This window comes from Monodon monoceros, unplaced genomic scaffold (genome assembly GCF_005190385.1).
Source record: "Monodon monoceros isolate NGI ecotype Baffin Bay Population unplaced genomic scaffold, NGI_Narwhal_1 Super_Scaffold_2, whole genome shotgun sequence".
Taxonomy (NCBI): domain Eukaryota; kingdom Metazoa; phylum Chordata; class Mammalia; order Artiodactyla; family Monodontidae; genus Monodon; species Monodon monoceros.
This window is the reverse complement of record NW_021703776.1, coordinates 89,211,133-89,237,267: the sequence shown is the minus strand read 5'-3', so window position 1 is coordinate 89,237,267 and position 26,135 is coordinate 89,211,133. Positions and strand designations below refer to the sequence as shown.

The 26,135-nt window shown below is 38.9% G+C and overlaps 1 protein-coding gene across 1 annotated transcript in view; it reads left to right on the top strand.

Moving 5' to 3' along the window:
• Positions 1-26,135, top strand: part of DGKI (diacylglycerol kinase iota) — a 445,841-nt gene that overhangs the window by 338,125 nt on the left and 81,581 nt on the right. The window contains exons 23-24 of the mRNA XM_029234512.1: positions 18,513-18,592; positions 20,838-20,882. Coding sequence (XP_029090345.1) covers positions 18,513-18,592; positions 20,838-20,882 — 125 coding nt within the window. The remainder of the gene's footprint in view (positions 1-18,512; positions 18,593-20,837; positions 20,883-26,135) is intronic.

The following is a 26,135-nucleotide window of genomic DNA, read 5'->3' as shown; positions in this document are numbered from 1 at the left end:
CTGGAGCAGTATCTTCCGTGAACGATTACATGTCAAAGGGATGGGTTCTGGGTCTTTGGGAAAGATGTCCAGGGTTGTAGAACTGGCAGAAGGCTGGGAGAAGATTTACCTCTCAAAGGGGCAGAGAAAGAATTTATAATTCAGAGTCTTCTAAAGTAAGTACTCTACGAAAAGGGAGGTCAGGGGCCTATAGTCAGGGAGAAACCTGTCTAAAGTTTAGTCAAGTTAGGGGCAACATTAAGCCCCCTGAGCACAATGTAAATCTTGAAACCATTTTCTGATGCAAACCTTTTAGCCTCTGCCAATCTTTTTGAGAATAAAGCCCCAACTCCTTAGCATAAAAAAAACCCCACAAGCCTCTGGCCTTGCCCTCACCCCCTTTTACTCTTCACCTACCTATCTTTCTCAATCCTGAACATTTGCTTCTTTTCATGCTCTTGGTTTCTTAGAGTCTAAAGATGATCTAAGGCTTAGAGAATTCCCTTTGTCTAGAAAAACTCTTGTGTCTCTTGTCAAATGTCATTGTTTTCTTCACTTGGGAAATAATTCCTTATGAAAGCGGATCCTGCTCTGGGGAATGTGTAGCTCTCCTGAGTCCTAAACACACTTGGTTTGTGACTATCAGCCTTCCTCGTACAATGTGTATAATCAGTAGGATGTTTTTATGTCACTCCCCTTTTCACGCTCCCCTGTGACACCTTGAGGGCAGGTACTGTGTCTTCCTTAGTATTATATGCCCAACTCCTGGCACTGGTGTTGTCCCTGGCTCGAGAAAATCCTTAAAATTTGTTTGCTGTGTAATTAAGTGAATGACTTGCTGACCTGAAAAGTATTTTGGCACAATCCCTTGTATATACAATGCACATTTGCCAAATTAAATGAAAATACGTACCACAAGTTGTTATTCAAGATTATTACTAAGTATGTAAGAGGATTAAAAAGAAACATGACTTGTATGTCCCTTGGGTTGCCATCAGAATAAATAGCAGAATTTAATGTGTAGTTTGAAACCCATATTTGTAGAGAGCCTGCTAGTTTCTGGAAAGCACATCTTCAAAATATTATCCTCAAGTCAAATGCAATGAAAACTACATAGTTACTTTTATCTTATGGGTGACATTTTAAATTAACCATGGAGATGACTCGGTTCAGCTCAAGTCATGAAGTTCAGACTCTAGGATCATTTTTAATCACAGGCACCAGGGGTGGTGAAACCTTTGACAGATCCAGGCATGGCATGGTGAGATAGAAAGTTCTTAGGGTGTTATGTTTCCTTTCGAATGCTAATATGCCCATTAATTTTTCCTCTCGGTTCCAGGTGAACAGTGGGCAGGTAATAATGACAGGTTGTCACACGATAAACCTGTGGTACACAGGGGGAAAATTGGATTGAAATATTGCCAACTCATTCTGTTTAATTATCGTCAGCCATCAAGTTAGAATTTTAGTGCCCTGATAACCCTGACACATTTGGAACTAACGAGGTAAACTGGAAAGACTCCACTTGTCCCCTGCCATCCTCCCTTAGGGCTTTCCTTCCTTCCTCTGGTCCACGACCTCTGCTCCTTGCTGTTTCCCCTCCAGCCCCTTATCCCATCATCCTGTTGACTTTCTGAATAGTGGTTACACTATGGCTAAGAAAGCAAGTTTATTTTTCTGTATGTCAATATTCTCTGTTATCAGCAAAATATCTGTCTAAGGGAAACTCGGAACAGTTTCTTTTTTCCTTTTTCCCTCTTTTTTTTTTTTTTTTTTTTACTAATAGACATTATTTTTTAGAGAAGTTTTAGATTTACAGAAAAATTAAGTGAAAGTACAGAGTTCCATATATCCCCCTGTTATCCCCCCAGCCTCCAGCACACAGTTTCTCCTATTGTTGACATCTTGCGTTAGTGTGATACATTGTTACAACTGATGCACCAACATTAATATATTCTTATTAAGTAAAATCCATACTTTACGTTAGGATTCATTCTTGTGTTCTACAGTTTTATGGGTTTTCACAGAGGTATTACATGTATCCACCATGACAGTATCATACAGAATAGCTTCACTTCCCTAAGTACCCCCTGTGCTTCACCCATTCATCAGTCCCTCCCCCCAAACCCCTGGCAACCACTGATCTGTTTACTATCTCCATAGTTTTGCCTTTTCCAGAATTCCATATAGTTGGAATCATGCAACATGTGGCCTTTTGAAACTGGCTCATTTCTTCACAATATACATTTAAGTTTCCTCCATTTCGTGGATTGAAAACTCATTTCTCTTTGTTGCTGAATAATAGTTTACAGTGCGATAACCAGTTTGTTTATCCTTTCACCTATTAAAGGACATCTTGGTTGCTTTGAAGTTTCGGCAATTATAAATAAAGATGCTATGAACATTCATGGGCAAATTTTTGTGGGGACATAATTTTCAACTCATTTCAGTAAATACCAAGTAGTGCAGTTGCTGGATCACATGGTAAGGGTTTGTATAGTTCTGTAAGAAACTGCTAAGCTCTCTTCCAAAGGGGCTCTACCATTTTGCATTCCCACCAGCAATAAATGAGAGTTCCTGTTGCTCCATGTTCTCACCAGCGTTTGGCATTGTCTGTTTTTTTCAATTTTAGCTATCCTAGTAGATATGTGATAGTATCACATTGTTGTTTTAATTTGTAATTCCCTAATGACATTGAGCACATTTTTCATACGGTTATTTGCCATCTATACATCTTCTTAGGTAAGATGTCAGTTCAGATCTTCCGCCCACTTTTTTAATTGACTCTCTTATTGTTGAGTTTTAAGAGTTCTTTGCATATTTTGAATACCGGTCTTTTATCAGGTATGTGTTTTGCCAAGATTTTTTTCCCAGTCTGTTTTTTCTTTTCATTTTCTTAACAGTGTCTTTCACAGAGCAGAAGTTTTCATTTTAATTGAGTCCAGCTCATCAACTTTTTATTTCATGGATCATGCTTTTGATGTTGTACCTAAAATGTCATTGCCAAACCCAAGCTTACCTGGCTTTTCTCCTGTGTTGTTTTCTAGGGAACAGTTTCTTTTTCAGACTATTTGTTTCTTAAGACCGCATATAAATTGATAGAAGGATAGCGAATATTTGACAAACTGTCTTGATTATGTCAGTAAACCTAAAATTAATGCTTAAGGGAAAGTCAGGTTTTTAAAAATGTGTCTCTGAAGAGTGTTAACATAAAATACATTCATTCTAAGATTATCTGTATTTTTGATGGTTTCCCTAACTGTTCAAAATGCATTTCTATTTTATGAATTTTTAACCCTGTTGTTACATTTATTGTTCTTTTCAGAAAGTGACAACCTTTTTATTTAGCCTTAACAGAAACTTTGCAATTCTAAAATTTTTATGTATATATTTAGAGCTTAATATCCAACCTTTGTAAATCCTTGCATTTTCTGAGGAGTTTTTCCCTAGGGTTTCACACCTTCTTTTAATGATCCTATTGAAGATGGTTTTGTTTGTGATTTGAATAGGTAAATAGCCCCATTTAGCCGCAATTCTGTTTGAACAGGAATTGCACTATAATCGCTCATGTGTCAGATAATTAAATCCTTTCTTTCTTTTTCAATGCTGAGCTTTCAGCCCTTTCTTTCCACAGTGATACCTTGTTGAATGCATCACAGTATCTTGCAGGGAATGAATTAGCTGCTGTGAGTTTTCTCCCTTTTCATAAATCCCATTAACAGTTTCATGTGGATTTCATAGCAAAGGTGGCTCTTTCTTGCTTTGGCTCTGAGGGTCTTTGCTTGGGTCATAAAGCAGCCAGCTGTGATTCCTTGCAGGTTTGGCTGGTTCTTTTATTTACATGCTTTGGTTTAGGCTCTGGCCTTTAGAAGCTTTGGTAGAACACATTATCTGCTATAAAAGTCACCACACTTGGTCTGCTGAAAGTGGCTTGAGGCTTTATGAATGGCCCGTACATGTTGATATAGAATTAGGGAAAATCCATGAATTTGATAAGGCTTATAGGAGTGAATATAGGGTGGATTTGCAGATACTGTGTTCTACAGGCACTGACTTCTTTAATCTTCGCGATAACCCGGACAGGTAGGTACCGTGATTACCTATCTTTGCATGGAGACCTCACATACTATATTGCAGAAGAATCAAGGGCAATGTAAGCTCATTGAGTAATCAAAATGATCAAAAACGTCTGCCACTGGGATTTTCCTGAATAGAGTCATCTACCAAGAATAAACGTTAAAATGAATGGTATGCAAATACCTATACTAGCAAAAAACTACCAGATTAATGATATCGAATGTTTTGAATATCTTGCGCATCTGACATAATGAACTTTTTCCACCTCAAGTGAGAACGTGGGTTTTACATTTAGTTTATGTTAACTGTCAATCAGCTCTTCAGCTCAATATGGGAAATTCTAAAGCAGTGATTTTAATAGCAAAACAAGTCATGTGATTGTCTATAACAATTCTGATTAAAGTCAGATGCACTCTTGCTATCTCTACTACCCCCATAATTAAATTAAAGTCAGATGTACTCTTGCTATCTCTACTACCCCCATAATGATGAGTATCCTGCTCACCATTTTATAGCCGCATGTAGTTCTTTATGAAGTAAGAAATAGTTTAATTCTGTGACTCAAATCACAGACAGGGTTAGAGCTTGTCAACTGTTCGGATAACCTTGATCCACGGTCTGTAGGGCCCTTGGAAGCTGGCCTACTGGAAAGGGAAGGGAAGGGAATGGTGGGTCTTTAAAAGTGACCCCACCCCTGCCAAGTGTGTTTATGAAAATGTGTGTGGCTTGACTCATGGTTTCTGAGTCCCAGGGGCATGCTCCTTTGTCCCGGCCTGGAATTGCTTACCTTGGCTTTGCTTCCCGAGGATCACAGCCTTTCCCCAAGTCTTGTATAGCTCTGGATATGCGACTTGTAACTCCCCGCTCACTCCTTGGTCAGCCTGTCAGCAGTTTCTAGCTTCACCTCTCTGAGCTCAGTGTTGAAAGGAGAGACTCCACCCTCTGTGTGGCCCAAGTTTGACGAGATGGAGGAATAGCGCAGGAGATGGGTTCTCCAGTAAGAGAAGCCTGGGATGAAATCTGGGTGCACCATTTCATAGCTGTGACATTTCAGGGCATATTACGTAATCTTCCTGAGACTGAGTTCCTTCATTTTAGAAATAGGAATAATCATATCCACCTCTTAGGATTGTGGCAAAGGTTAACAAACACGGTAAAACTAGTTATCACAAAATCATTCTTATCATTTTCCTCTTCACCCAGATTTATTCCACCCAGGCCTAAACCCTTGTAACACAACTCAGGATTGTATATCTTTAAATATAACATGGCTTAGATTATGCTACCAGAATATACATGTGCAAAATGTCTGTTCGGGCATAGCTGGCTTTTCTAGAGGCGGAGGGTAGGATTCACTAACAGAAGACAATGAATGGCTTCAGCCACCCCCCTCTTCCTCTCATCGCCGCTTCTCTGAACCATCAGGCTCAGGGCAGCTATGCCAGGATGAGGGCTACTCACTCAGTCCAGCAGCAAATAGTTTTGCATCTGGGAACTCACAAAGTTTGCAGTTTTGTTAAGCTGAGACTCCCATGCACTGGAATTCACTGGCCTCAACACACTTCACTCACACTCCTATGGTTGTACCAGAATAAACTTGCTTCAGAGACCTTGGGGAGGGGGGAGGGGGAAGGGTGTTCATCTCAGAGTTGGTCCACAGGATCTTTTGTCTTTCTTCAATCAAGTAACTGATTGTCTTGAAGAAACTATTTGGTTGTCTTTTGCATCATACCTCTGACTCTTTGGAAAACGTTTTTCAGGTTTTCTTAAAACTCTAGGCATTTTCTCTTTAATAGCCTTTAAGAACTTTGGTTTTCAATGTTTTGGGCAAGTCAGTTCCATATATAGGATAGCTAAGCCTGGTCTATTTCCTGACTCTGCTTATCATTTGTGGTGAGATATATATTTGAGAAACCATGATTTATATATATATTTTTTTAGTGCATATATCCTTCAGAAGTTTCTTATAGATGAAAGAGTACACTTGTGGATTGGTTGCTAGAAGATTTCAGAGTTTTTGAAGACGAATGGTGTTAATTTATGCACTATTTGGCATAAATTTGCATAATGACTTCAAGTAGTCCTAACTTCAACGGTAGAAAACGAAATTAATTAGTATGACCCGTGGCATTTTATTTCAGACATAAAATCCAGAGCATGCAATGTGAAATATATAATGGATTTCTCAACCAATTACTTTTTTAAAATAGATCTTTATTGGAGTATAATTGCTTCACAATACTGTGTTAGTTTCTGTTGTACACCAAGGCAAATCAGCCATATGCATACACATGTCCCCATATCCCCTCCCTCTTGAGCCTCCCTCCCATCCTCCCTATCCCACCCCTCTAGGTCATCACAGAGCACCGAGCTGATCTCACGTGCTATGATGCTGCTTCCCACTAGCTAACTGTTTTACATTTGGTAGTGTATATATGTCGATGCTACTCTCACTTCGCCCCAGCTTCCCCCCTCCACCCCATGTCCTCAAGTCCATACTCTATGTCTACATCTTTATTCCTGCCCTGCAACTAGGTTTGTCAGTACCTTTTTTTTTTTTTTTTTAGATCCCATATATATGTGTTAGCATACGGTATTTATTTTTCTCTTTCTGACTTACTTCACTCTGTATGACAGACTCTAGGTCCATCCACCTCACTACAAATAACTCGATTTTGTTTCTTTTTATGGCGAGTAATATTCCATTGTGTATATGTGCCACATCTTCTTTATCCATTCATCTGTCGATGGACATTTAGGTTGGTACCGTGTCCTGGCTACTGTAAATAGAGCTGCAATGAACGTTGTGGTACATGTCTCTTTTTGAATTATGGTTTCCTCAGGGTATATGCCCAGTAGTGGGATTGATGGGACATATGGTAGTTCTATTTTTAGTTTTTTAAGGAACCTCCATACTGTTTTCCATAGTGGTTGTAACATTTTACATTCCCACCAACAGTGCAAGAGGATTCCCTTTTCACCACACCCTTTCCAGCATTTATTGTTTCTAGACTTTTTGATAATGGCCATTCTGACCAGCGTGAGGTGATACCTCATTGTAGTTTTTATTTGCATTTCTCTAATAATTAGTGATGCTGAGCATCTTTTCATGTGCCTCTTGGCCATCTGTATGTCTTCCTTGGTGAAATGTCTATTTAGGTCTTCTGCCCATTTTTAAAGTGGATTATTTGTTTTTTTGATATTGAGCTCCATGAGATGTTTGTATACTTTGGAGATTAATCCTTTGTCTGTTGTTTCATTTGTGAATGTTTTCTCCCATTCTGAGGGTTGTCTTTATCTTGTTTATGGTTTCCTTTGCTGTACAAAAGCTTTTAAATTTAATTAAGTCCTATTTGTTTCTTTTTGTTTTTATTTCTGTTACTCTAGGAGGTGGGTCAAAAAAGATCTTGCTGTGGTTTATGTCAAAGAGTGTTTTTCCTCTGTTTTCCCCTAAGAGTTTTATAGTGTCTGGTCTTACATTTAGGTCTTTAATCCATTTGGAGTTTATTTTTGTGTATGGTGTTAGGTAGTGTTATAATTTCATTCTTTTACACGTAGCTGTCCAGTTTTCCCAGCACCGCTTATTGAAGAAGCTGTCTTTTCACCATTGTATGTTCTTGCCTGCCTTGTCATAAATTAGGTCACCATATGTGCGTGGGTTTTTTTCTGGGCATTCTATGCTGTACCATTGATCTATATTTGTTTTTGTGCCAGTACCATACTGTCTTGATTACTGTAGCTTTCTGGTACAGTTTGAGGTCTGGGAGCCTGATTCCTCCACCTCCATTTTTCTTTCTCAAGATTGCTCTGGCTATTTGGGGTATTTTTTGTTTCCATACAAATTGTGAAATTTTTTGTCCTAATTCTGTGAAGAATGCCATTGGTAGTTTGATAGGGAATGCATTGAATCTGTAGATTGCCTTGGGTAGTATAGTCATTTTCACAATTTTGATTCTTCCAATCCAGGAACATGGCATATTTCTCCATCTGTTTATGTCATCTTTGATTTCTTTCATCAGTGTTTTATAGTTTTCTGAATACAAGTATTTAGCCTCCTTAGGCAGGTTTACTCCTAGGTATTTTATTCTTTTTGTTGCAATGGTAAATGGGAGTGTTTCCTTAATTTCTCTTTCTGATTTTTTGTTGTTGGTGTATAGGAATGCCAGAGATTTCTGTGCGTTAATTTTGTAACCTGCAACCTTCCCAAATCCATTGATTAGTTCTAGTAGTTTTCTGGTGGCATCTTTAGGATTTTCTATGTATAGTTTCATGTCATCAGCAAACAGTGACAGTTTTACTTCTTCTTTTCCCATTTGTATTCTTTTATTTCTTTTTCTTCTCTTATTGCTGTGGCTAGGACTTCCAAAACTATGTTGAATAAGACAGGTGAGAGTAGACATCCTTGTCTTGTTCCTGATCTTAGTGGAAATGCTTTCAGTTTTTCACCACTGAGCATGATGCTTGCTGTGGTTTTGTCATATATGGCCTTTATTATGTTGAGGTAGGTTCCCTCTATGCCCATTTTCTGGAGTTTTTATCATAAATGGGTGCTGAATTTTGTCATAAGATTTTTCTGCATCTATTGAGATGATCGTATGGTTTTTATCCTTCAGTTTGTTAATATGGTGTACCACATTGATTGATTTGCATATATTGAAGAATCCTTGCATCCCTGGGGCAAATCCCACTTGATCATGGTGTATGATCCCTTTAATGTGTTGTTGGATTCTGTTTGCTACTACTTTGTTCAGGATTTTTGTATCTATGTTCATCAGTGATACTGGTCTATAATTTTATTTTTTTGTGATATCGTTTTCTGGTTTTGGTAACAGGGTGATGGTGGCTTTGTAGAATGGATTTTTGGGAGTGTTTCTCCCTCTGCAATGTTTTGGAAGCTTTTGAGAAGGATCTGTGTTAGCTCTTCTCTAAATGTTTGATAGAATTCGCCTGTGAAGCCATCTGGTCCTGGACTTTTGTTTGTTGGAAGATTTTTAACTACAGTTTCAATTTCATTACTTGTGATAGGTCTGTTTATATTTTCTAATTCTTCCTGGTTCAGTCTTGAAAAATTGTACCTTTCCAAGAATTTGTCCATTTCTTTGTGGTTGTCCATTTTATTGGCATATAGTTGTTTGTAGTAGTCTCTTATAATCCTTTTTATTTCTGTGGTGTCAGTTGTGATTTCTCCTTTCTCCTTTTTCATTTCTAATTTTATTGATTTGTGTCCTCTCCCTTTTTTTCTTGATGAGTCTGGCTAAGGGTTTTTCAATTTTGTTTATCTTCTCAAAGAAACAGCTTTTAGTTTTATTGGCCTTTGCTATTGTTTTCTTTGTTTCTATTTCATTTATTTCTGCTCTGATCTTTATGATTTCTTTCCTTCTACTGACATTGGGTTTTCTTTGTTCTTCTTTCTGTAGTTCTTTTAAGTGTAGGGTTAGATTGTTTATTTGAGATTTTTCTTGTTTCTTGAGGTGAAATTGAATTGCTATAGACTTCCCTCTTAGAACTGCTTTTGCTGCATCCCATAGGTTTTGGGTCATCATGTCTTCGTTGCCTTTGTTTCTATGTAGTTTTTTTTTTCTTCTTTGATTTCTTCAGTGATCTCTTGGTTACTTAGTAGCGCACTGTATATCCTCCTTGTATTCGTGTTTTTTACAGTTTTTTTCCCCTGTAATTGATTTCCAATCTCATAGCATTGTAGTCAGAAAAGATGCTTGATATGATTTCAGTTTTCTTAACTTTTCTGAGGCTTGATTTGTGACCAAGGATGTGATCTATCCTAGAGAATGTTCCATGGGCCCTTGAGAAGGAAGTGTATTCTGCCACTTTTGGGTGGAATATTCTATAAATATCAATTAAATCTGTCTGGTCTGTTGTGTCATTTAAAGCTTGTGTTTCCTTATTTATTTTCTGTTTGGATGATCTGTCCATTGGTGTAAGTGGGGTGTTAAAGTCCCCTACTATTATTGTGTTACTGTCAGTTTCTCCTTTCATGGTTGTTAGCATTTGCCTTATGTATTCAGGTGCTCCTACGTTGGGTGCATAGACATTTATAATTGTTACATCTTCTCCTTGGATTGATCCTTTGATCATTATGTAGTGCCCCTCCTTATCTCTTTTAACAGTTTTTAATTTAAAGTCTATTTTATCTGATACGAATATTGCTACTCCAGCTTTCATTTGAATTCCATTTGCATGGAATATCTTTTTCCATCCCTTCACTTTCAGTCTGTATGTGTCCCTAGGTCTGAAGTGAGTCCCTTTTAGACAACATATATATGTATGTTCCTGTTACCATTTTCTTAATTGTTTTGGGTTTGTTTTTGTGGGTCTTTTTCTTCTCTTGTGTTTCCTGCCTAGAGAAGTTTCTTTAGCATTTGTTGTAAAGCTGGTTTGGTGGTGCTGAATTTCCTAGCTTTTGCTTGTCTGAAAAGCTTTTGATTTCTCCATTGAATCTGAATGAGATCCTTCCTGGGTAGAGTAATCTTGGTTGTAGGTTTTTCTCTTTCATCACTTTAAGTATATTCTGCCACTCCCTTCTGGCCTGCAGAGTTTCTGCTGAAAAATCAGCTGATAACCTGATGGGGATTCCTTTGTATGTTATTTTTTGTTTTCCCTTGCTGCTTTTAATATTTTTTCTTTGAATTTAACTTTTGTTAGTTTGATTAATATATGTCTTTGTGTGTTTTTCCTAGGGTTTATCCTGTATGGGACTCTCTGTGCTTCCTGGACTTGGGTGACTATTTCCTTTCCCATGTTAAGGAAGTTTTCAACTATAATCTCTTCAAATATTTTCTCAGACCCTTTCTTTTTCTCTTCTTCTTCTGGGACCCCTATAATTCGAATGTTGTTGCATTTAGTGTTATCCCAGAGGTCTCTGAGACTGTCCTCAATTCTTTTCATTCTTTTTTCTTTATTCTGCTCCTCGGCAGTTATTTCCACCATTTTGTCTTCCAGCTTACTTATTTGTTCTTCTGCTTCAGTTATTGTGTTATTGATTTCTTCTAGTGTATTTTTCATTTCAGTTATTGTGTTGTTCATCTCTGTTTGTTTGTTCTTTAGTTCTTCTAGATCTTTGTTAAACATTTCTTGTATTTTCTCAATCCGTGTCTCCATTCTGTTACCGAGATTCTGGATCATCTTTACTATCATTACTCTGAATTCTTTTTCAGGTTGATTGCCTACTTCCTCCTCATTTATTTGGTCTTATAGCTTTTTACTTTGCTCCTTCATCTGTGACATATTTTTTTGCGGTCTCTCTCTTTTTTTTTGAGTGGGATTGTGTTCCTCTCTTACTGGTTGTTTGGCCTGAGGCTTCCAACACTGGAGTTCGTAGGCTGTTGGGTAGAGCTGGGTCTTGGTGCTGAGATGAGGAACTCTGTGAGACCTCACTCTGATGAATATTCCCTGGGGTCTGAGGTTCTCTGTTAGTCCAGTGGTTCGGACTCGGAGCTCCCACCACAGGAACTTCGGCCCAACCCCCAGCTCGTGAAACAAAATTCCACAAGCTGCATGGGGTGGTGGTTCACTTGGGGGTTCCTCCCGTCTCCTCGGGCGTCAGGATCCCCCACCAGTGGCCAGCAAGCACCCTAGTTGTGAGGAGACACTAACTTGGTGTCTTCCCACACCACCCTCATCTCAACCAATCAATTTAATTGCATTCTGTATTATGAGGCATTTAAACAAACAGAAATAGGGAAAGGAGGTTAATGGATGCCAGGGTGAAATCTGAGATGGGAACCAGGGCAGGGCTCATGTTTTGGCTGGGAAGAAGTACTTGGTAGTATAATCCTCAGGGCTGAGGATTGCCAGTCAACTCCACAATTTCTTTTGTATTTCTTTACCTAAATTTGTCAAAGCTTTTCATTTTCTTAGTCTGCTAGGGCTGCTGTAATAAAATGCCATAGCCTGGTGACTTAAACCATAGAGATCTATTTTCTCTCAGTTCCAGAGGCTGGAAAGTCCATGATCAAGGTGCCGGCTGATTTGGTTTCTGGTGAGAGCTCTCTTCCTGGCTTGTAGATTGCTGCGTTCATGCTGTGTCCTCAAAGGGGGAGAGAGAGTGAGCTTGAGAGTGCTCTATGGTGTCTCTTCTTATAAAAACACTAATCCCATCATGAGGGTCCCACCCTCATGACCCCATCTAACCATAATTACCTCCTGAAGAAGGCCCATCTCCAGATACCATCACATTGGGGATTAGGGCTTCAACATATGAATTTGGGAGACACCCAAACATTTAGTCTATGACAATCATGTTAGCCCAAATTTCAAACATGTTGAAACTCAAGTGCTTTTTAGAGGGTTAACCCTTTAATTAATTATTAGTCATTTATACCAAAGTACCAAGAAGGATCTGAGAGTTTGTTTTGATAGGAGGGTCAGAGAATTGATTAAGAAAGCTAGGATAAGAAAGGTAGGCTATAGAATAAGGGAAATAAATTTGTCCTCAGTCAACCGAGGAATACTACTGCTAGGGATTAGGAAGCACATTGAATCCAACTAGGTAGGGGCAAAGAGAAAAGTGGTTTTGTTTGCTGGATCTATGTGCTACTCATGGAAAGGTTAAAACATGGATGGTTTTGAAATATATTGAATCTGGTACTAAGGACATTCAACTTTTTGGTTCCACAGAGAACAAAACTCTAATGCTCACTAACCACATATGGTTATTTAAACTATAAATTAATCAAATAAGATAAAAACTCAGTTCCTCAGTCACGCCAGCCACATTTCAAGTACTCGATATGACCTGTGGCTAGTGGCTCCTGCGTTGGACATGCAGAAAGGTCTGTTGGACATTGCTGCTCTAGAGACTTCTGAGGCCCAGATAAGGCAGAGAGATCATCCTGCTGCTTGTTATATAAACACACACGCAAACAAGTACACATGCCATGACAAGCCATAGGGTTATGACTGCTCAATACGCCGTGTCCATTGCTCGAGATGGATCGCAGCAGTAGGTGTCATTTGGGGGCTTTTGATGGCTTCTCTACTGTTTTCCCTCATTTTCCTATGTGATGCTAAGTTTGTCTAATTCACAGAGAACATCAGAGAATATGCAGTGAACTTCAGCACCACTATCATTAAAATCAGTTGCCACAGATAGGTTGTATTTCTTCTTTTCAATTCTGAAATACTATACATATATATACACACATATATGTATATACACACACACACATACATACACATAAACACACACATGTTCTGTTCATGAATGTTGTTCATACATATATATACACACACCTATACCCCTATATATATATACACACATACATATATGCACATATGTATGTATATAAAATGATTAGTAGTAAAATGGGCATTCATGTACCTCCCACCCAGATTAAGAAACACAACAAGTATCTCCCCTTATCCCTCTCCTACCAAGATAATCCCAGTATACAGACTTTTGTACTTGCCATTCTCTTCATAGGTATATATTTGTCACCAATATATGCATCCCTAATTCAGATAGAGTGGCTTTGAAACACCAAGTAGCAGTCCTAAACCTCCCTCTGCAAGGAAGCGATGATGCTTTCACTTTTAGTTGAAGGCTTTCGAGAGAGCTGAAAAGAGTCTCTGGATTACTCTCTGGCTTTGGCTTCTCTGAGAGTGCCTATGAGCCCATTCTATGAGAATTTAGTGGGCAAGGTCATGACTGCATTCTGGAAAGCATTTGGCAGGGTGTTAAGGTGGGTCCTAGCTATCAAGTGGAACTATGTTTGGAGGGGATGGACTTCTTTGAATTTTTCTGCCTCACCATGACCTAACTCTTTCTCTCAATAACAGGTTAAGGCAGAGCACATCTGGGGATGATTGTAAGAAACTGGTTCAGACTCACTTAGACATTCTATCCTTTGGTTGAAAAATAACTCTCCATTGTTTATGAGACTCAGTGTTGACAGCTCTCTACATCTCTGCCTATTGAGTCAGAGTGCCCCAATATATCTGTCACCCTAGACTCTTCTAGCCCAATCCCCTTAGAGGGTTTTTTTTTTTAACCTTTTCTTTGTTGGATTCCCCATTTGTTATATCCCCTGCATTCCTCATTCTTGTTGCAAACTCAACTTTTGTTGGTGCATGTTCTGCAGTAACTTTTTAGTAGAGGGTGTGTCCTTTATTCAACCCTTGGACTAATTTGATAGTTTGGATTATTTGTAAAAGTCTTATAATTCTGAACACATTGTTTCATTGGTTCTCTGACTGTACAGTTGCCTTTGAGAAGTTTAAAACAGTCCAATCCCTGATCCTTTCTTTGCCATCTAGATTTTCCTATTTGGAAACTTGTAGACTCTTCTCTTTGTTCCCAATATTCTTAAACTTCAAAATAAAATGTCTTCCTATTGTTCTTTTGTTATTGTACTTGTTGGGCCATTTCAAGTAGGAAACTGATGTTCTTCAGTTCTAAGAAATAGTCTTGATTTTTTGTTTGTTTCTGATAATTACTCCTCTCTATTTTTCTCTGGTTTTTAGAACTCCTGTTATTGGAATGTTGGACCACTGGACCAGTCCTATTGTTCTTACCTTTTCCCTCCTATTTTCTGCCTCTTTTAATTTTGCTCTTCTTTTGTGGAGATTTCCTCAACTTCATCTTCTAACCCTTCTATTAAACTCTGTTATATCAAATTTCAAGAACTTGTTTGTTCTCTGAATGATGCTCCTTTTCCTTTTTCTTCTTCACGTTCTTCATCTTTTAATACAATCTTGTTTATATTTCATGGATGGAATGTTTTCTCTTAACTCTGAGGATTCCCCAGAGAAGAGTCTTCAGATCTCTTTCTAAGAAGGTAGGGTTCTGGCTGCCAGCTTTTGGAGAGTCTAGTGAGAGAAGAAAGTTGGGGATCTCTGCATTCTGTAGATGATCAGTTAATCCCCATTTTCTGTGAAGTAACTCCACCTACCAAGAGTGGGTGGTGGAATCTAGTGATTTAATATCCAGTGCTTCTTATTTTAGCTGCAACTGGTGTTGCCAGTTTGCACATCTTCCGAGGGTTTTGAAGTGTAAATTAGTTCTTATCCATCCCCACCCATAGTCTAGGATTAGACTCTATAGGGGCTCTGAGTCAGTTACCAATTTTCCATATGCTTTATTCATTACCATTTTCTCCTCACTGTTTCTCCTCTTTTTTTTGTTGGTTTATGTCTTTTTAAAATTCATGTGCTGTAATTTAGTAGCATTTCTGGTGCAGGAGAAGTAAGTGTGTGTTAAATCTGCCTTCTTAATCTAGAAACCAGCTTGTTCTTGATTGCTTAGTTAGAACTTGTAAACTCCGTTTGACCCCTGCAATGAAAGTTCCATTATGTACTATAGGTTGAGTATCGACTGATCAAATAAAATCTCTAAGGCTAAAATCAGATGAATCATCAAGATCAGGAATAGTAATGCTAACGCTTGGGTGATAAGTAGTCTCCCTGCTCCCAATTAAGATGAAGGAAACTTCAGTGAGGTTTGGCAGTTGGTTGTCAGCAGTGTAAAAGGAAGGTGGTAATTTTCCACAAGTTTCTGGTTTCTCTTCACCATGTAAAGTCTCAAATGGAAGTGTCAGATTACAATATTTTTGTACTACAGTTATCTTTACCCTCGAAGAAAGAGTAGATGTTAGCTTTAAGTAAACAGGATATAACTTATGGAACTACTACCAGCTAATCCTTGTAGTATGATAAATTGAAAGATAGATGATTGGATGTACCATTTTCTAGCTCAAGATGCTCAAAAGTTAGTAAAGGGAGTGAGGGAAAGATAGCATTGACGATCTGGTTATTCATTTTTAAATATAGTACTGTATTTAATCTTCACAAAATCCTAGACGATACCTATTCTAACTACTATAGCCTTCAATCCAAGGATCAAAGGAATTGAGGAAGTTGCAAGACCAAACAGCAAGCATGAGTCATTTGTAAGACCAAAGCAGCACTGGGATTTGAATCCAAGAGAGAATGACTGTAAATTCTTTCTGTACCTTCATAGGATAAATTTGACAACAGTCGTCAGTAATCGTGCTATGAAACTGTGGTATAGGATGCCATTTTTTTTTTTTTTTTTTACCCCAACTGAATAGCTAATATCAATCAAATACACCGTTTCTCTTCATCAGCTTCTTGAGGAATAAGCAAAGTTGCTGACTTCATACCCTTAGTAGAAATGAATGACACATCTTTGAAAACTTTCTCCTAGACATTCATTATTTTAGGTCTGGAATATCCAATCTCTAATTGTAGTTTAAAATACCTGCTACCAAGTATATTGGATTTGTGGCCAGACTAACTTCAAGCATTGATAGTCAGAGGGGTTGACCAAATTCCTGCATTTCTATATAATGTGTCTCCTCATTTAAGTAGATAGGTAAATATTAATGAAATTTTATTTCTCTACATTTGCACATTTGAAATTAAGAGAAAGATCCTAACATGGATTCTCATGATAATTATAGCTGTATTCTATTTCCACAACCTTTGATTTACTTTCTAGGCTAAAATTCTAGGTTTTCCTCATCATTCCTCAAGTATTAGAAATCCTTATTCTTCTCTTACTTAAGTAGGTCACCTTGTTTGGACCTATTTAATAGTCTAGCTGAGGATGATCACTTTAGTCACTACTATTAGGGATCTCTTTATTGAATTTCCCTTTCATTCCTTTCAAAGATGCATGATTACCATACTGAAGACTTCTTGGATATTTCTGTATATATTCAAAAAAGGAGAAAAATTATTTTTCCAGATTATTATTCCCCCAAACATGTGATACTTACATGGTTCCTCACCCTTTTGCTTGCTGTTCTCTTGCTTAGCTTCTGGAAGAATAGGCAAAGGCAAGTGCCAACCCAATGCACGCTCTCTACTCCTGCTCCAAACCCTTCTTCTTTGTCTATCCTGGAAAGTAGACTTAGCTCTTAAAGACACACTTTCTCTTTCTCACTTGAACAGGCCCTAAGCCTGTCTTCCTCCTCCCCCTTCCCCACCTTTTTTTTTTTTTTAAAAAAAACAAACTTTTATTGAATACCTACCAGACATTGGGGTTGTAAAAGGAAATAAGTCTTATTCCGGTGAGAGAGACCATACTGATTCATAGGCTTATGTAGTTCTGCAAGATGATGGATGCCTTCCAGCTTATGTTTGAAGCACTTTGGGAACCTAAAGGTATGAGGTAGTGGTATTGATCTTCCTAGTGGAACCAGTCTAGGAGGTAATGTTGAGAAGCAAACTCTGTATCTTTTTCTCTAGACAACTATTGCTTCTCTAAGAGACCATATCCTTCAGAGAGCCTCAAATCTACCCTCCAGGCAAGACTTAGTTCCTCTCTCCTATAGCTTTCAAGTGACTAAGTTCATACATTTACCATAGCCTATGTTCCATTTATTATTTTTTATATGTGTGTCTTTTCTACAACTTGGTGAGTTCCTCAGGATTTTCCCATGCATTTAAATCTATTTTATTCTCTGTATAATTCATTTTTAAAGCCCTAGCACTTTGCATTTTCAGACCTATTTATTGATGATGAAGCTTTAAAAATTCAATGAGTGAAAGATTTTAAAAAATCTTTAGTGGACACAACTGTCCTGTCATCTCCTTGTTAATCTCTAGTTGGTTGCTTCAAGATTTTGAAATATTTTTTAAATCATGGGTTTAATAGTATAACTGAATTTTTAAAATCAGAAATGTACACATACATTTTTTGTTTGAAGTTTTGGGAAGGAGACTATTTTCAGTTTTTCAGGAATCTTGTGGTTATATGTGAAGCAGGAGTTTCTATCCACTAAAGCCATTGTATGACATTTACCACCACCTAAAAAAGGTATTTAAGGCATGTAACAGCTTCTCCTCATTGTTTTCTGAAGCCCTGCTGCTACCACATTTACACTGACCGTCTTTAAAATCAGTTGGATTTTTAAGCTATGAACCTTCTAGAAGCTTTTTTTTTTTTTTTTTAATGTTTCTTGCCTATTTCATTCTGGCATTGGCCACCAGGTAACAACAGTGCCTTGAGTAGCTTGAGTCTCTTAAATAGGGAACTGTTGCAAAGTGACATAAAGATTAAGCCCCATGCATTTAAGAGGGAAAGGGGTAAGTGTCCAGCATCATGATTTTTTAATTCCTCTCTGGTACTTTGGCTCTTGCAAATACAGGCATAAATTAGCAGCTGGCTGTGAACAGCTTCTGGCCCTGTCAGTCTACCGTTTCCATGACATTGTACCTCTTATCAGGGCCACTAAGACAAAATGAAATGAAGCCTGGCCACGTGGCAAGGGGCAACATGGATCATGCAGGGAAAGAATATGAAAACTGCATAAGTAAAGAGACTGAGCTCGTAGAAGAGGTGCCGGGAGATAGTGAAATATCCAAAAACCAATTATATTTATGAGAGGTCTTTTTTAACCATAAAAAATGCATTTATACCAAAATAGAAAAATCAAATATGTTATTTTAGATTTTTCTCTTTCCTTCACCCTTAGCCATCCCTCTGGGTATTCTAGTTGTGCGTGGAGACTGTGATTTGGAGACTTGCCGTATGTACATAGATCGCCTGCAGGAGGTGAGTTTCTTTAGCCAATAATTTATTCTGCTCAGTTTTCCATTTTTGTCAGTAATTACCAGCCATCTATATTTACTTCTAAGATGATGCATTTGGGGAGGAAGTGGAAATATGGTGGCCTAGTCTTTCTCGTCTCTTAAGCATACACTGCATCTTCTCCCTCCCCATCCCCACTGCTGTTTTTCCTCCTCGGGTGGTTGGAGTGGGAAAGGTTGATTAGGTTAAGTACAGCACCACGTTGCTCCAGTGTGATCCATAGCTATAGCCTGGGACTCCTTGTCTTGCCAGACAGCTCACCTGTGTTTTTTGAACTATACAGAATTTCAAAGGGCACTGATAAATAATAAAGGAAAACAGATTTGGCGTTACTTAATGTTTTGCATCTAATACAGACTTCTGTCAGAGACAGCTAGATTTGTTTTTAAATGTAACTTCTACAGGAAAGAAGAACCTATATTTCAAAAGAATTTGTGTCAGAACACAAAGGAATAATCTATTATTTTTTTTCTCAATCTGGTCTTACCATAGAGAAAGAGAAAGGAGGAGGTCTCATATGTGACATTCCCATGAACTTGAACTGCACCAGCAAAGCCAGGAGAACCCAGATCCATCACTGCAGTGGTCATGGGTTGTTTTTGCAAAATTTCAAGGGAGAGTATTCAGTGTCTTGTTCTACAAATGGCAAAAACCATAAACAGCCACTTCTTTGTCTTTGTTTCTTGGTGAAAGATGCACATTAGAATCACTTTTCTGGGATGTGGTCTAGACATTTATATTTTTAAAGCTGTTGTGTGATTTTGATAAATACCCCAAGATGAGCAACTCTCTTCCAGACAACACATTATACATAAGTAAATATCACAAATAAAGAAGATATATAGTGTTTAAAATCCCTTCAAATTGTAGCTACTTAGCTTTGAACATTAGAGTCTGTTTCTCTTGGTGGAAATAAACTCAGGTAGGAGGCATAAAGGAATGTAAAAATTACTAATTTTTCTCTTCAGCGTTGTGAAGGATAGAGATGGAACTGGGAATGTAGAATATTTTGAGATAGTTGCCAAACTGTGAATACTAATAAGGGTGAGAGAAGAAAAGTCAACAAAGTTTATACTTGTGGCTTCACTTGGCTATTTTTACTAAAGATAAATTTAATGTGTAAAAATTTGTGAACTTTTTAACATGTGACTCAGGTCCAAATCAATCCTAGAACATATAGTAACTCATATTTTCAAAATAATGTTGGTCTTTTATTGTGGAACTTCCCTCAAAAAAAAACCCTGCAATAAAAAAAGTGACTCATAATTGATACCAAGCTTTTTTTTTTAAACACTTGGGTAACTTAAGATTCCACAGTAGCAAAATATATGACTGATGAATTGACTTTGTTGAAAATTAACTTACTGTTATGCTTATCACACCAATATTCAACAACTAAAAGTAGGATTCTTAAAAAAAAAATTAAAAAAAGGAAAGAGCAAGCACAAATAAAGAGGAAAAGTTTTAAACTTGGGCTCAGAGAGTAAGTTGATAAAGCCTGTGGGAAGCAGGTACCCAGGTAGCCAGGATTGCTGACATCTGTAAATAGAATCACTATGCTCGTTAACAAGGAAGCCTGCAGGACATGACAGTGATGACAATTTAGTTATAAAACTTTATAAAGGGAGCCTGGCTCTCAGAATCTTCCAGTAAAGCCTCATGAATTTCAACCCTGTTAATTTGCACTTCGTGATAATGCAGAGCTGGACAGTGATTTTTTCTTTTCAGTCTATGAAATCCTGTGTTTGCCAAGCAACTTGTCAGTATGAACACAATTATCATGACAGTATGTTTTTGGTCTTAGATAAATAAATGCTTCCTAAGTGCCTAAGGGGGCTTAAGTAGCTTACTGCACAAACCAAAAGTCCAGGTGCAAGTTAACTAGGATCCCCATTTATTACAACAAAATCGCCTGTCTTTTACTTTTGGTCTTCTCTATCCTTGAAATTATATCACTTACCTCTAAACGCTATTTAGGATTTATAAGTTTCAATAGCTAAATGACCTTTCTTCTCTTAGTCCAACTGGGTGTGCTTTTATTATTTTTGGCATTATCTTCTTTGTTTAACCTTGGGGGACTGGGGAGAGTAAGATGCTTTCCAGATGGGCTTAATACTATAAAATTGGGCGTTTAGTTGATGGAGTTGAGGCAGTTTGTTCAAACTAATCTTAAGGTGTATGGGTTATTTTTTTTCCATTTTCTCATTAGGACCTACAGTCAGTTTCTTCTGGCTCCCAGAGAGTTCATTACCAGGTAACATATAATTGACTCTCCTTGTTTCTTACATTCCATCCAAAAGAAGTCCATCTGTCAATTAATGTCTCATTTGGATTAGAGTCCACATCCTCCCCTAGGGATAGAGTTCACTCCAAGAACCAAGATGAAGTTGGCACTCTGATTATTTTGCATTTTCCTGCAAAATGGACAGTCCTAGTCTAGTGCAAACTTGGGCTGTGGCTGTTCTCCCAGATCATTTAGGAAAGATTATAAAATGAAGGGCTTTCAGTGCCAAATACTAGAAAACTCAAACTAGCTTGACAGGGAGTCTGTTGGTTCACATCAGCACAAAGTTCAGATGCAGGGTGGATTTTGTGTTCTGTTGGTTTTTCTGCTCTGTTCTCCGTTTTTTGTCACATTTCACCTCTGCACAAGATGTTTTCCTGGTCCAAGATGGCTGCCAGTAGCAACCGGGGCTGTGTGTTTCTCATTCACATCCAGGAAAGTAAATTCCCTGCTTCTGCAACCATGAAACCAACTTTCTAAAATGCAGTCTGTTTGTCCCATCCTGGTCTCTTGGACAGGATCCAATAAACCCAGCCTGCCTCTCTCTAATAACCCACATCTGGTTCCTGGGAGAACGCTCAGTTACCCTTCGCCCCAACACTCTTTGGGAGTGCAGTCTCTTCCCCACTTTCCCACCCTTACTGTGCGGTACAAGCCTCTCCAGCCATCCTCTTCCCATTAGATTTCCCAGGCATGATTTAGATACCAATGCACAGCATCACCCCAAACTGTAAGAAGCGCATGCAAAGCTGTCTGAGTTGTCCCATAAAAAGCCCTTCTCTCTGAGAAGCCCAGTACCCTTGCCGGCTAGGAGGGGTGTGTGGGAGTCACAGCATGCTAACAACACCCTCCAAATAAATCTTCTCCTAGACCCTCTCTACCTCCCTCCATGTGGGGGAAGGACTTAAAATGTCTAAATCTGGCAGCACCTCACTTTGGGTTTTGGTGTCTATTACACTACACCTGAAACCCCTAGTTAAGCATCCTTTTGCCAAAACAGCAAAAAACAACTATTAAAAGAAAAAACCTCTGTGCCTTGTAGCCTCTAGGTGACTTTCTTCCCCTGCCAGGCGATAGCCTGTACCCTCAGTCACAGCAGCCTGATTATCCTGAGGCTGGATGACAAAAATGGCCTGGTGTTCTTGTTCGTATGTTTATTGCTCAGAGTACCCCGCTATTCCAGAGTCCTGTCTTCCATCTGGCTGCAATAGAAAGGATGATAATTCACTTAGGGTGTGTTTACAATGAGAAAATAAAGTCTACTTCTCAGACTGTTTTTTTTACCAACCATTAGAAGATAAATTTCTACTTTATTTTTTAGATAGAGCACAACATTTCTTGTATCCATTATTTGCATATTTACCTGGAGCCACTATCTAGGTGTCATTTTATTTTTTAAAGTATAGTATTTTTAAAGTCAGAGCTGATTTCCACCCTTTAAGGATTGGCACTGGTAGCTATAAGATTTTAAGGGTCTTCTTTTTTAGAATTTTTAATTTTTACACATGGACATTTTAAACCTTCGCAGTTGAACCGAAGTATCTAAAACATTTATTCTGATTAGTTTTATGAAACTGATACATTTCTTTATTATCCCGGCTTATTCAATGTAGTCATTTTGGCTTAAGAGTTTTGATATAGGGATATTTTCTACCATGTTTTCTTTATGCCATGTTTGTACATATCCACAGATATCAGGGGATGGTTGAGACTCTAGAATATGATAAGGATATTTATCTTATTGATTATTTGTTAATAAAAACATGCAGAAGGATTAATGGTACTTATCCGTATCAAAATCTTTCTGTTTTTTGTTTATTTGCAGTAAGGTCAAACCCTGGTGTCAAAACTGCTGCATTATAAATGTCACTTCAAAAGTGACATTTATCCTATGTGGTCAGTGCACAAAAGGTTTGTGCACTGACCACATAGGATAACCAATGCAGCGATCAAAGATGAGTTTCAGGAGTGTTACTTCGCCCCACACCCCTCCTTGAAGAATTAGAAGAAGCAGGAGCCTTTTGGGTATTAAGAGAAGGTTGGAACAAGAGGTCTAGGGACACCCCAGAACTGCACATTAAGCAGGACGTTTAACTGGGGGAGACGGTGTTTGAATTAACATGGTCTGAGAGTAGGGAGAGGGTGGTGAGGAAATTTCCTAAGCAGAGCGACAGAGAGCTGGTTGAGGTAAGGAGTGAGGGGATATAAACTTTCCCATTTGGCTGGGATCTTGGGCAGACAGGACAAGGAATGAGCTGGAGGGATGGTGAATAAAGAGTTCTTTTTTGGCTATAGCAATTTTAATATGCCTATTAGATGCAAGAGGTTTTGGTGAGTAGAAAATTGGATGTATGACTTTCAAAGCTTATTGAAAAAATTGAGGCCTCGACATAGAAATCTGAGGGTCATTAGCAAATGAATGGTATTTAGTTGAAACTATGGGGCTGGAGTTCACTCAGGGAGAGTTTGCATAAAGAAAAGGACCCAGGGCTTCCCTGGTGGTGCAGTGGTTGAGAGTCCGCCTGCCAATGCAGGGGACACGGGTTCGTGCCCCGGTCCGGGAAGATCCCACATGCCGCGGAGCGGCTGGGCCCGTGAGCCATGACCGCTGAGCCTGCGCATCCGGAGCCTGTTGCTCTGCAACAGGAGAGGCCACAATAGTGAGAGGCCCGCGTACAGCAAAAAAAAAAAAAAAAAGAAAGAAAAGGGCCCATTGTCATATCTGTCTACTGAGTGGTGAAGGAGAGCACAAGTTTAAGAGAACAATCAGTCCAAAAGGGTCATGGAAACAGACGGGCAGCTGGAAATCCAGGAGAAGGTGGTATCATGAAAACCAAAATTGAAATGTGTTTCAAAAAAGGAAGAAGTAATGAAATGTGTCAGATGGTGTGGAGAAGCTGAGATGACATAGACTGATTTCTATATTTTCCCGAGGGTACGTATAAAATACATGGGGGAGGTGTATTAGTTTTATGTAGAAAGTGACAAAACCAACTGGCAGGAAATTTAGCACTAGATCTTGTGTTTCCTAACGCAGAAACTGGTAATATCAGCATCTCTGCGTCAGTGAGAGTTAGAGGGTGATTAGGAGAAAGACCTCTAAGAAACATGGACGGCAAAAAGCCTTAAATGCTTTTTAATGACCTTTCTTATGCATGCAATGGAGCTAAATATACTTGAGAATCAACTGTGATGGAATGAATAAATACCAGTAAGTTTAAAAACTTGAGAAATTCCAGTGAGCTCACTAATTTGCAGTTGGGATTTTAGCTGACGGTTTTCTAAGGCTAGAAGAAACTCAAGAGAAAATCAGCATTTGGAAAGGTGTACAAGTGCCCAAGACACCTTATTAGTGAGCCATATGGCATTTCCCAGCCATTTATGCATTTCTTTGCTTTGGATTCTTCCTTTCCCAAATTCATAGTGAATTGCCAACAAAGTACTAGGTCTCAAAAATGACACCTTGTATTAACCTAACAAGGCATAATAGGTTATACAAGAATATGCTGGATATTTATAGCCTGCTGAATATTCCTGCCTGCGCCATCTCTGAGGTCAAACCACTAAGGCCCCTCCATCCTAATGCATCTCATGTAACCCGTAACTGATAAGTTATAACTTGACAAGCAAAATGCACTGTGCTTGCAGATTCGGGATACTCTTGAGCCTGGCGAATGAACTAGAATTCATAGGGAAATTGGACTCTGCATACCTATTTAATGAAGATGCTTCCTGAAGCCACCTACTGTGAAATTATTCCTTCTCTGCTCCCTCCCTGGACTTCTTTATGTCCCTTCTAAACTCCAAGTCATAAAGTTACTAAGGAATAGAGGCAGATTCAACCATTCTAGTGATTGTCAACTGGGGGAGATTTGCCCCTCATATGGGACATTGGGCAATTTGGACATTTTTGTTTGTCATGACTAGGGGACATGGTACTACTGGAATCTATTGAGTAGAGCTCAGGGATGCTGCTAAACATGTCACAATGCACAGGACAGTCCCCTACAGCAGAGAGTTATCTAGCCCCCCAAATGTCAGTCGTGATGGGTTTAAGAAATCCTGAGTCATTCTGATGGCTCTCAGGGCATGACTGGGGACCAGGCAGATGAAAGTGCTAGAGGAAGAAAGAAAGTGGGAAGAAGAGCAGGAGGAATAAAGGAAGTAGAAAGACGTATCTGTGGATATGGTGGAGCAATGGGACCAGGAACAGTTAGGGGTGTTGTAGACACTCAGGGTTTCCCCGTTTCTATAGGGTACAACGTAGTTGGCACACAGAATGAGCTAATACTTTGAGGTGTTAATAAATACAGTAGGACTCAATAATAGGTGAAAATGGATCTATTCGGGTGATTCCTCCGCTTTAAGAATTCATTTACTTAGGGCTTCCCTGGTGGCGCAGTGGTTGAGAGTCCGCCTGCCGATGCAGGGGACACAGGTTCGTGCCCCGGTCCGGGAAGATCCCACATGCCGCGGAGCGGCTGGGCCCGTGAGCCATGGCCGCTGAGCCTGCGCATCCGGAGCCTGTGCTCCACAACGGGAGAGGCCACAACAGTGAGAGGCCCGTGTACCGCACAAAAAAAAAAAAAAAATTCATTTACTTAGAATAACACTAGAATGGTTGGAATGTTTCACAGTAGATATAACAGTTTCAAAAAGTTCTTTAGAGCCTTTACAGCTATCTTTCACTTTCACAAGAAAACACTCTTGATCAGATCTGAGTCTACAGCCATTTGTTCATCCTTTCATCTCTTTTTTTTTCTTTCCTGCGTATGTGCTCTTCTCCTGGAGGATAGGTCCGTGTTACAGTCCATCAGAGCTCTGTCTAGTCCTAGGCAAACAGCATGTGCCCACAAATATTTGATTTATTCTCCTTCCCTTCATATTGGCTGCCCTTATTCATCTCTCTCTATTATCTGAAATCTCTTCCTCCTTAATTTGTTTTCTGGATTCTAGAAGAGTCTGAATGGATGGGTGGAAACAAGTTCAAGGGAGTCCCCCTGGGAATTACTCTATCTTGTTAGCTAGGAGTTAGCTAGGAAATTTGGTGCATGTTGTTTTGGGGGGGGGGGGGGGGTGGCTAGATCAAAACTGTCAGAAATGGCTCAAATGGAGAATTAAAGTAAGACTTGCCTGGGGCCAGGTCTGTTTGCTGTTACAAGTGAAGGCAAGACAGCTAACACACACACACACACACACACACACACACACACACACACACAC